The 12,382-nt window shown below is 40.5% G+C and overlaps 2 protein-coding genes across 2 annotated transcripts; both read right to left on the minus strand.

Moving 5' to 3' along the window:
* Positions 1-387: 387 nt before the first annotated feature.
* Yod1 (Yod1 deubiquitinase) lies at positions 388-3,287 on the minus strand. The gene is made up of 3 exons (XM_078181127.1): positions 2,531-3,287; positions 1,961-2,277; positions 388-1,891 (listed from the first exon to the last, which is right to left on the minus strand). The coding sequence occupies exons 1-3, from the start codon at positions 2,925-2,927 to the stop codon at positions 1,667-1,669; spliced, it is 939 nt and encodes a 312-aa protein (XP_078037253.1). The 5' UTR covers positions 2,928-3,287; the 3' UTR covers positions 388-1,666.
* Positions 3,288-3,997: 710 nt separating this feature from the next.
* On the minus strand, positions 3,998-9,870 carry LOC144470001 (synaptic vesicle glycoprotein 2B). The gene is made up of 11 exons (XM_078180763.1): positions 9,362-9,870; positions 8,358-8,414; positions 7,728-7,889; positions 7,105-7,267; positions 6,891-7,012; positions 6,297-6,535; positions 5,988-6,208; positions 5,688-5,905; positions 5,407-5,566; positions 4,926-5,053; positions 3,998-4,712 (listed from the first exon to the last, which is right to left on the minus strand). The coding sequence occupies exons 1-11, from the start codon at positions 9,363-9,365 to the stop codon at positions 4,657-4,659; spliced, it is 1,530 nt and encodes a 509-aa protein (XP_078036889.1). The 5' UTR covers positions 9,366-9,870; the 3' UTR covers positions 3,998-4,656.
* Positions 9,871-12,382: the final 2,512 nt, after the last annotated feature.

Here is a 12,382-nt window from a genome sequence, read left to right on the forward strand (position 1 = left end):
TGGATGCAGTTTATGTTTGTTTCTAATCATTTTGCGCGTAAACACTTGTATGCGCACACGCATTGGAAACCATCAGAGCTTCTCTTCTATGAGAATGCTTTTGGTTTCAGTTACGCTGCGCCATCTATACCGCCGATACGTTCAGTCAATCTATACAAATTTGAACGTCGCGCGTTGGAAGTGAGTCTTGCATCTTGCTATTTTTAACGGTTTAACTTAGAAAGTTATTATCTCTTTTTTTAAAAAAACTTGTGCCTTTAGTCGTACCGCTCGTTAAGTTTATCTATTAAGTGTTCTCTACAGATTATACGTAATGCGAGGAATGTTACACTAATTACTTGCGACGTTGGCTCCTTCAACATCAAGACGCGTAAGTAAAACGTCATATAATGTAAATAGCTTGTTTATTTCGCTTTGTCGAAAGCTGGAGCTTACAAAATGCACTATATTGCCATACAAATATAAGTACGTAAACCTCTAGTATTAGTAGTTCCTGAGTAACGAACAATTGCAAATCCTTTTACTCAGATCTAATAAATTCGCCCTGATTTTTTTTAGCAACAATTGCACTGTTTCTTATTCTCTGTGTGTAAATCGACGACGCTATCAGCTAAATTCCTTCGTATAAAAAAGACTTGCATTAGACTGATTTACTTCTAATAAATATTATTCTTTATTACAAAAATGTTGTTGAGTTTTCCTTTATCTGGAACTCTTATATTTATCTAGTGCTTGTTGAATCAAGTAAAAATCTCGATAACAAAATAATTACAATATCCTAATGTTACATATGTATATAATAAAGGTTCAGCTGTTAATTTTTATTTAATTATACACTTTTACCGTTTAATTTCTATCATATACATATTTGGACCATAAATTAAACTATTATAGCATAGAGATCAAACTTTTAAGACAACACTCTGCAATATTCAATGAGTAACATGATTTTATTGATAAAAATGTGGCGTTACTTGTATTACTAATAATTCATCTTTTTTTTTTGTTCTATCTTCTTCTTTGTGAACAGTAGTTTATCGATATAAAATTTACTATTAACAGTGCTAAATCGATTTGCTTGTTAAAAGCGAAACTAATTAAACCTGATTTCGCTTCGCGATACGCTTCTTTCTCTTAAGATTTACTTATATATGGCATGGAACACATTCTCTGCCAGTCATGGCTATGAATTCCGTTTAGGCAAATTTAACCAAGTATCACAGATTCTTAATCTCACTAAAGAGGTCATCTTACAAGCTGATTATAAACGCAATCAACCAATAATCAACATAATCATATAGACCGTGGTCAATTAGATAACTTGGAATTCATAGAAAATCTTTAACGAGTATATTAAAAGTAATTTGGTGAATTTCTGCATTCAAATGTATGCATTAACAATATACTCGTAATCGTTTTAAGAAAAATTTAACAAAGAATCCTACATCTTTAGCCGAAATTAAAAACCTGTGTGGATTAATTGTCTAAACAATCCTCATAGTGCACTACTTATTTACTGTTAACAATAACATTTGTATCAAATAGCCAGTTTTCTTTAAGCCTCGTTTTAGAAGAAAATTCCGCTCGAGACTCAGATTTAATAGGATTCTCAATCAGTTATCTGATCTAAAGTAAATGATAATTGGCAAAGAACAGATTTATTTTGCTATGCCGCTACTTCTCCGAAATTCATATGTCCAGTTTCTATTGCGTGTTGTTGGATGGCTACTTTCCCGTTCAATTTAACTTTGCATTCGTTGCATATTAGCGTGAATTTTTGAACGTCCGTGAATTGACGACTAGATTTCGCTTCTCTCGCTATTTCTGCAGCCTCCAATAGTATCTTTTTATCTTCTGTAGGAAAAATCGTTTTTATACGGCCACCCTGCAACTAAACGTGACAAATAGAACAATATTCCTTCGTAAATTATAAAACATCTGTTGTTAAAATAGAACTTACGTCCAGAGGTTCCAAATACAAGGGATCGTAATGAATTCCATCGAATATTAAAAACACTCTTAGAGCATAGTGTTGATCTTCTCCGAACCGGTTGATGATTCCATTAACACTATCAATTACAGCTATTTCCAAACCATAGAATTTCGACAGTATCGATAATTCTATGGCTCCTCCCCAAGAATCTGGCTTCAAAATCCATTTACAATATTCAAGATTTGGTCTACCTAAGAAGGCTTCCGAATATTCCTCAGGGTCTGCTGCCACAGCGTTTGCTATGACGTCCCTCATAAAACTAGCACAACTGGGATCGACCTTACCTAAAAGTATGCTACAAGATTAAAAGGTGCATAAAGTGTTTTCTATACAAATGTAGTGTACAACAAAATTATTTTTTTTGTGTAACTCACAAACAGAGTTGGCCAACATTTAGTACGATAAACAATTAAAAGTATACTCAACAGCGGCCCAGCAAACATCAATCACAATTTTTTTATAACGAGTTATTGTGATTCGTAGGAATGAATGCCCAACTCTGGTCAGGAATAGCATGATTTACATAACGATATGTACCATTGAGAACATAACCGACGCTGGTAAACAAGCAGGAGTTATCGGCAGGCACGTCTTTCTTCATCAAAACACCGGGCGTATCGGCGAAGGTTTCATCGTCAACAATGTGGGACTGACCGATCTGCTCGGACTTCCGTTCTCCGTTGATCTGGTCGGGCTTCTCCTCGACGATCAGGGTGTCCCCCGAGACAATGCCGCTCTTCTCGATCGTCGTCGTCTCATCGTTGAGATCGATTGCTTTCGGTGGAAAGCCACCAAGAACGTGGAGCGCATCGACTGCTATGCCCGTGATCTCGGACAGCTTCAATTTCAATTTAGATACCTTGTCCTGAATCACCAACCCATTCACGACCTTCTGACCTGATTTCGTTTTGACCCTCAACAAAAATTCAGCCATCGTTTTTCCGCGGACACCCGAGTCACAACCAGAACGACTTAATTTTTCCCCACGATCCTGACTCTCTTGCCTCTCTCCGTCGATCAGCTGTTAGAACAACACCGCAAGCCAATTTTCCTCGTTTTCTGGACGATTATCATATCACGAACAGAGAGAACCTCCAATCACACGTAATCCATCACGTACACGCGTACTCCGATACTGTTGATACCGACTATCTTTCCCTATTCATCATTGTTCATCATCGTATTTAATACGTAACTGAACACAGCAATCTGCGCTATCGACGGATCTTGTTGCGGTTAGAATGCTCGCGTTCTAGTTACATTTTACGTTTTAATATTCCCGATATTTAGCATGAACTGTTCTCACCGATCGCCACAGATGAACTGAAACTCGGAGTACAGACAAGGTATAACCGAGATCTGTACATCGTCTGCAGTTTTTAAAAACCGCTATTTCTCCTAGATCCAAATTCGTTGATCCCGGTGATCTACGAATAGACAAATTGCATGCAATGCATTAGTAGTTAGTAGCATTGAGAAATCTTTTCTCGTGTGTTGTCAATTTATTGTAAATAATTTAAATTGTGCGCATATTCGGTAGATAACGTCTGTTTCTTTGTAGATAATGTCGATCAAACCACAGACTGCAAACACACGAAGGTAGTTCTAGAGAATCTTACGTTCATGGTGTTAAAATTTGGATGCGCATGCGCATCGGTTAACGCCAAAGTTTCGTTCCCATAAGAGTCCTCTGCGATATACATAATGTTTCGCGTTATGTAGGTAAATATTAAATTTATTTATAATGACAGCAGAAATTTATTATAATCGTGAGTGGTATCCGTTTCTTAACATATTTCTTAAACGAACGAACATCCATTAAATAGCGGGAATGCTACTAGGATATTAGATGAGCGTTGTTCTAATTTAGATTGCGTTCATTTCGAACATATAAAATATTGGATCTCCTCGAGTATCAATTACAAGTCGATCGTAGTCACAAATAACTTCCGCCCATTTTCCCACGACAAATGTCCACGAATATTCAAGAAGTTTCGATAGGCGGACTTTTAAAAAAATCTTTTATTTTTTTCGCGAAACTCACGAAATCTCGCCGCAGTGTTTTCTTTTTTTTTTCGAGGTATGCCGTAAATGCATAGAACTCACAGTCTAGGTACGCGGACGCATCACAAATATACACACAGTCTAATTAGTTAATTATCATTGGTATTTCTTGACCTACGCTTCCCGCATACAGCGGAAGTTATTTACAACGCTGCTCCGGAATAAAATGTTTTCTTTTTTTCTCGCATGATACAGGATTAAAATGAGAACGAACAAAATTCTGGGGGATCAAGTCCGCGAATAAATTACATTACGTGCCTGCGCGCAATTTACAGAAGTAATCGGAAGTGGGGAACAGTGTCCGAAGGGAAGTTTTCTTGTCTTTACTTGTAACCTGTTAACCGGGCCGAGACATTCGACTCCTATATATTTATTATCGTTTATCATTCCTCTTTCGTTACGTCAGAAGCTGATATGCCCGGTTAACAGATTAAACATTTCCAAGTATCGAGATACATCTTTCAAAGTTGTCTTCACGCTCCAGGCGAATCGGAAGATACCGAATCATTTCCTGTTTCTCGGTCCACTTTCGATAAATATATAAATATATATCATAATTGTTTAGTCGATTCTCACCAGGAGATGACTGGGATTTTTTATTAGTCAAGAGTTTCTTTACCGGTCTTCGGTAACAGGAACGACATGAATCCGCATACTGAAAAATAATAAAGATCGATCGTGAGTTTGGTTGGAGATCGAACGGTTAAATAACGGCAATCGCTTTCCGCCATCTTTGGCACTGTTCAGCAATTGGCAGTTAAGCCAGCCAATCAACGCAGAGGAGTACGAATTTCGAATTAGTAATTGTCGTTATTTCAAATAATCGTTGAATTATCGCTAGCTACCGGATGGTATTTAGAGTACTTACTGAATAAAAATGCCGCAAATAAAATTATAGGAACCACGCAGGCCAAGTCGATCAGGTAGCCAAATACCAAGTTACCCACCAAGGCGCCTAATCGACCCATTGTTAATGACAACGCTGCGGCCATTACTCTGAAAAATTGAGTCATATATTATACATTTTTCTCGTATCTTTACTTTGTCAACGTTGGACCGATTAAACTATTTTTAACTCTTTCATTGCGTTGCAATGATCACGCATTGTTTGGGCACAATGTTCAAATTCATAAATTTCAAAGTTTGATTTTCTTTTGAAGATATCGAATGTTTTAACGACGCGTAAATTATTCCGTTGTTTGAAACGAGAATCGGAGTTGAATAACAAGACGCGAATCATCGTCGTGGAGAATTCAATTGCGTGATCAGGCGTAATTAGAACAGTTTTGTCTGTTTACCTGTTCTCCTCCTTCAATAAATAAATCACAAAGTAATGCCCCCCTGCTTACCTGAGATTCGTCGGGAACATGTCGACGATTACGCAATACACTAACGAGATACCGAGAGACGTCAGAGCCTCGAACACACAGGACAGTACTAGGTTTTGTGTCGAGTCCATCACATAGTAGAAGGCCACTGTAACTGCCCCCGAAACTAGCAAGGACATGACTGTAAACAAAAATTGTTTGTAGTAAACGTACCAAGCAAAATTAAAAATATGATTATTTTGCAGATGATGTAGCTGGCTTGAAACGTGCTCGAACTAGGGAGGCCGTTTGTAAATACTTACTAAGGAAGAATTTGGCACCGAGCTTGTGCACAAAGAGGGGGAGGATAATGGATCCTGGAATGCAAGCGATTCCGATGTACACCGTGTGCAGATAGACGGAGGGTGCGATCACGGTTTCGCAGCCGAAAGGATCAACGTTGGTCGCATTATCCGATAACGCCGATACTATGCACACCGACGTGGTCTCGTCAGGATATTGGTGCTCGAACTGCTCGAATCTGCGAATTTAAATTTCGAAATTCATAGCTGAACCGTTGCAACTAAAGTTTTCCAAATTTCTTGACTTTAGGACTAAAATACCTGGTGAATAATTCGGGGAACCAGACCATGAGAGTATAGTAGCTGCTGGTCAGACCAAACTGAATACCGCAGGCCAACAACGTGTTCCGGAGATAAGGTGACTTGCACAGAGCAGTCGTGAGATCTTTGACTTCCTTTAGCAGGACCTTCAAGTCCTTCCTTTTGTGTAGTTTCAACGATCTCGTGCTCTTGTCTTTGTTCTTTTCTTGCAAACACTTCACCTGCGAAACGACACGAAAACTTTCATTTCTATTCTAATATTTTTGTATTTACGTGTCATTGATAAATTTTTTTGTTTTTCTCGGTTACCGGATATGTGTCGGGATCCTCCCCAGTGTTCTGCGAATAAATCCATTTGAAGACCTCGAGGGCAGCCTCCGTTTCTCCGCACTCGAGGAGGAACTTCGGACTCTCAGGAAACGCGAACAACCAGAGGCCCAACATCAGCGAAGGTAACGCGCACAGCGCTACAAAGAGATTCCATGACTTGAAGTAGAATGCGTCCGAGATGTACATGAAGTCCATTGGTATGATCAGCCATGCGATCACTGCGTTCAGAAACAGAAGTTCACATTCATTTGATTGTTTTCTATAAAAGCTTTGTCTTTATAGGTTCAAGAATTTTTAGAAAAGACGTTCAGATCCGATCAGTTTGACTCGTATCGTACGTTCAATGATAATTAATCAAGGTTCAACTAATTTATTTAATGAAACGAAAAAATTAAAGGATCAAAATTTCTCGTAACCATCGTTATCTTTATGACTTTACAGCTCTCTGTTGTAGAGAACTAATTGTCATTGTTAGTAAGAACTTTGCTTTGTAAAACGCGCTCGTCAGCGTTCCGGTGATTTCGATGCTCGCACGAGCGATGCGCAGCGAATAGATAAACGACCGATACTCACGTGGCAATAATATAACTCCAACGGTCCAGAACATTTCCATCCAACAAAGACATCTTTCGCGATACTTTGTCGGCTGGAACTCCCCTAAATACGGAAAACAAATTCCCATAGCTCCCGTAACGCTGTGTGTATAAAATAAAAATAGAAGTAGAAATAAAAGAAAAAGAAAAAAGAAAGAAATATGAAGATGGGGCGGCAGAAGAGGTGTACTTACGCGAACCCGTTGAAGAAACGGAACAACAGGAACACCCAAAAATACTGGACGAACGAGGAGATGATACCGACGATGCCGTCCATCAGCAATGTGGCGATTAACACGACTTTGCGGCCCTTCGTGTCAGCCAGGCATCCCCATATGTAGGATCCGATCACCATTCCTGCAGAAATTAGAAAATAAAATAGCAGAAACATTTTACAAAGATTTTATATACACATAAATTGTTTTTCCTTGAACCGGAAAATTATTCTAACATGCATCTATTGGTAAAAGTAAAACTAATTTTGAGCGCGTAGCATTGAGGTCACTGCCTCCAGTGGAAAGGCGTGGAATTAGTCGGACGAAGTCTACACAGATCTCACAAGCCTTAAGACTTTCGTGCCAGAGTTGATCGAACACTTTTCGTAAAATCCTTCCTAGCTTTGTATTCTATCTATTCAATATTTGTTAGTGCTATTATTTAAGCGAATCTAACACCACTATTTTGGAGTTCATTGTTCTTTTTTAGGGTGCTTGTTGTAGTCTCGTTTGATTATATTTTTAAATATTAGCCTGCGAAAAAATGTTTTGGAGCATGTAGTTGAATTTTGATTAATTGCTTTATAATTTTCGTAGCTTACCCAACATGGGGGACGCAGTCAACCAGCCTTTGGAGGTGGAGTCCATTTCCAGATCGCACTGAGCAGCCGGCAACACAAACGAGAGTATAGTGACTCCGATCGCAGTGTCCATGTAGATTAACCCGCATATTGCCAGCAGCATGTAATGGAACTTCCCAAATCCTGACAGAAATTGAATGATTTTCTATGCATCCATTGTTTCAACGGGTAAGAATATTCTAATTTAAATTGTTTCGCTAGTAATAGTATTTACATGTTATACTTGAACTTGCTACTGATTTACTATAATCTAGAAATTCTGCAATCGAAAATACTTGCTCATGCGGCAGTGGAAACTGGTGTGCAATAAATTGTGGTAGGTTTTGGTAAGGTAATCGTGAGCTTATCGATAAGTCCCGGCGTTAATCGATTCGGACACTTCGGAGCGAATGATATGCAAATAATTAGCGATCATGTCTCGAGTGTGTCGGGAAATAGAAAATGCTTCGTTTGTTTTCGTTAGATTCGACGCGGTCGCTCGAGATAAAGCTTTCAACGGCTCTTAAACGGTTCTCGATAACACGATAAAATTCTCCTAGCTATCTTGAATTTCGTTAATGTGTAATTAAGACGTATAAACTCGTGACTCACCTGTTACGGTGATTGCATGCTCGAAATCGGCACCTCCGTCTGCCAAGAAGTCGAGACCTGTCGAGAAAATCGTTCCATCAATCCGAATCAATCTCGTTGATTGTTTTTTTTTTACGCAAAGTTTTTGCTTCGACTTAATGTTGGAAAAATCGGCGTACATTGGGAAATTATTCCATCGAAACGTGAACTTCAATTAAAGTTTTAATATTATCAGCTGATTTATCGACGATCTCGGGGCCAGTATCGAACAAAACAATCGGAGTTCGCTATCGGGTTAATCGCGGAGCTGAAGATAAACGAAGGACGACGCGGAATCCGAGTAAATAACGATGTATAATTGCAAGCTCGCTAAGGCCCGAGTCGGGCCCGCGTCGAGTATTCTACTTTTATCGTTGTTCATCGTTTATCTTCAGCACATACATTTTCCGCGTTCCGTGTACACGCGCATATTATCCTTTAGAGATAATTGCGCTGTGTACTAGGAAATAGATAAACTTTAGCAATCTTTCTGCAGGTAGTTGCGTGACTGTTATCTCGCCCTATGCTAATTTTCCAATAATTTAATACGTTTACCACTATTGTTTTCTGCTACTCACTTCACGATTAAAATATTTTATATTAAAAAATATTAAAGAAATTTTTATAATGAAAATTATGAATTTTCTAATCATTATACTGTTATGATTTCACGCATATAAAATCAATTTGACTATTTTCATCTACAGTGGAAGATCGTGAATGCCATGCTTATATTACTGGCAGTGAGAAATATCATAGTCTAAGTGATCATTCGTTTCAGGTAACATCTGTAACACGATACCGAAACGCCCTTATAAAGTATATCTTATTAATGATATCAATCATATATGTATATTATTAATGAGGGATGATTTTCGGCAAACCTTGCTATAATGGATTACGTGAGGCCCCTCCCTTACTAATCGTAATGCGTTTGATAGCGCAAGCTTGTGTTTGCTTTGAAAAAGGAAATTTTGAACACTTACCCATGGTGTACAGTGGTTACGTTGCGTAGGTATTTGGTCTCCGGGCGTTTGTCAATTGGGTCAGGTGACGTCGATGAAAAGCCGGGTACCTGGAGGACCCCGGTCTGCGAACCGCTGCACTGTCTGTTTCTTGTGCGTGTTCCACGGTTTTCTGCTTGTTTGCAACCACTGCACCCCACGCTCATTGGTGAACACTCGGTGGTATTTGATCGCCGTCTTTATCGCCCAAGCGAATTCGACGATTTTTGCCACCGAGGATCTCTTTCTGCCTCTCCTCTTCGCTTCGATTCGTTTCGCTTCTGCCGTTTAATTAGACTGTTCTCTCGCTCTTCTTTCACTCTCCGATAATTCTTGGTACTCTGGCTTCCGCTACTCCTGGATTCTCTGGATCAGCACTGCTAGATCCTCGCCAACGATTCAGTCCTCGACAGATGATCCGTTAACGATCGGTGCCCAGCGTGCAACTGATCAGAAATTGATCATGCTTTAACATATCTGCTGTTTTTCGGTAGCTTGTCGGGTGCCCGATAGATAAGATATAATCCCCTTCCTTTCTTTCTCCCCTGATGCGACTGTACCGCGACTGTCCTTGGGACTATCTCGGAACCTACCGGGGATCTTCTATGCATGTGTCATCGTGTTTTCCTTTTTAATCGTCCGAGGGATAAGGTAGTTTTACGAACACTTCGCGCGGGCAGAAGTCGCGAAACTTTCTGTGGACTTTTCTCAGCGCAAGCACCGAGCGAGCACGGTCTGCCCCTCCCGAAGCAGGTGGTTTTGCGGATGATACTGCAAAATAGGATCAGCCTCTTCAAACATTCTCTCTCTGTGAAGACCAAATCAATCGAATTTCATACGAAATAGTTACTTGCAGCGGTTTCTCAAACATAAGTGGAAAAAGGGGCTACCGCCTTCTTCGATAAACCGGGAATTCGGCGTACACTCGGGATAAGGGACTCGGGCGTCAAGCACATTACAATCGCGATTATTATTACATTAGGCTGTTCAATGGACTCGTCTTTCGTTTGAATCCATAGCAGAAACCGTCGTAGAAACGCTTGCAAGAACCGTCTTAGAAACAGTCGCTCGATCGTTGCGACGTGAGGCAAGGCGCTTATGCCACCCCATGCTTCTCTTCCCCGCATGATAACATCGTTGGAACTGCTGTCACGGGATTTTTTATTGCTCTTGGAATTACGTTTTGAATAAAATACGCGAAAACTGTTTGCCCGTGTCCCGACTGCGCGACCGTCGTTTTGAAAGATATCAAACAACTTATCTCCCGTGTTTGTCGACCTACTAACAATGGAAGAAACAGGGGATTTCGAGCTTGTTAGCATCGACGCGCTTTAAACCAGCGTCGAAGTTATTATCCCTAAGAGAAGAGCGCTGGACTCAAGAGAAGAGAGTATATCCGCACGTTTCGTGTACGACTTCTCGGAAAGATTTGCCGAGGATCACGAAGATGATCGTGCGTTCCGAGATCTTCGTCTTCGCGTGTTTGCCAGACTGAAGAAAATCTGGCGGACAACATTCGTCTTTAATAGTGTCGTCGAAAGACTTTGATCGCCGGAGCGCAACTAGGAAGACGTTTTCTAATGAAACATCGTTGATACACGTCATCGTCAAGATCCCCTGATTATTTACGACCGTTGAAATCGTCATTGACGTGTCGTCATCGCAACCTCGTGCTACCTACTTTGCTCGTCAACTGGAAGTTGATGTATTTGTCCTGGCAATATATCATCGGCGCACAGCGGCGTATACGACCCGTTCGAGTTAAAGCACACTTGAACGCCGCAATTAAACATAGAGAGCAAAAATTGAAACTCGAATCTCCTAAGAACGATCCAGCACGTTCATACGTAAGATTTTGCGAGCTGGGGCTTTCTGTTGTTTCGATGATTACTGCAATTGATAATCTGTTGTCGAAGGACCCGATCGAATGTCAAGGTAATCAACGGGTGCGCCGACATTTCCGGCCCTCGGGACATGTTTTGTTGAAAGTTGGCGATCGTCTACCCCTCCCCCGAAGATATAAATATCGATCGGTAGCGATATTATCGTCCACGATCCTATCTCCTCCGTAATACTTATTTACGATCGTATTATTGACACCGTGTTTTCGCTGGACACGTGCTTAGTTTCGAACGTTGTTACCTTTCCATCTGGATGGTTAGCCAGAGGTTCGGTAACAGCGCGTTTTTATCAAAAGTGTTCGCAAAATTTTCTCGAGACTCCCGTCGAAATCTATGTCGAGTATTTTATCAAGACAGATCGCACCGCTTATTCCACTGTACCCGTGACAGTCGTCAAGGCCGACGATAATCCAGCCCACAGCAGACTAGAACTAGAGTACCGCACCGTCTCAGTACGCAAACATGTTTATCGCTACGGCAGCATCAACCTCGAGTTTCGTTGTTTCTCGAGACAGACGTTGTCTGACGGCAAACGTTACCTCTATACTTCTGTTAATTTAACCCAAATTTGACCAAAAACCTCGATCCAGTTGGACCTTACCGAGGACTGTCCCACGTATTCCCGTTCTCCCCTTGAAGAAGACTACCGTTTTGGTAGCTCGATCATTTTCCTTGAATAAGCCTTTGAATTTTAGTGGCGACGCAACAAGCAATCGCATCGTCACTGGATATGGGATCTGAAGCCGTCTAATCGGTCTGTTTGCGTACCGAAAACTGGAAGCAGCCAGCACGGCTTTGCTTGATCCGGAATCATAAATTTTGATCGATCGCGACTTAACCCAAGCCTCGACTTTTGCTAATATGTTCCAATCGTATCGTTTGGCACGCGATAATAATAATAATGATAATGACAATGATTCTCCAATTACTACTGGTGAGCAGGAAAATCCCCAAATGGTAGACACCCGATTTACTATCAGGATTAAGGCGTCTCCGCGCGGTTGATCATGTCTCCTCGATCACGGTAGTGGCCAATAAAATGGCATTACTTATGACGATCATTAAACTGTATCAGCACGTATCTTTAACGCTATAATTAGTA

Source organism: Augochlora pura, chromosome 5, assembly GCF_028453695.1.
Source record: "Augochlora pura isolate Apur16 chromosome 5, APUR_v2.2.1, whole genome shotgun sequence".
In the NCBI taxonomy this organism is placed as follows: Eukaryota; Metazoa; Arthropoda; class Insecta; order Hymenoptera; family Halictidae; genus Augochlora; species Augochlora pura.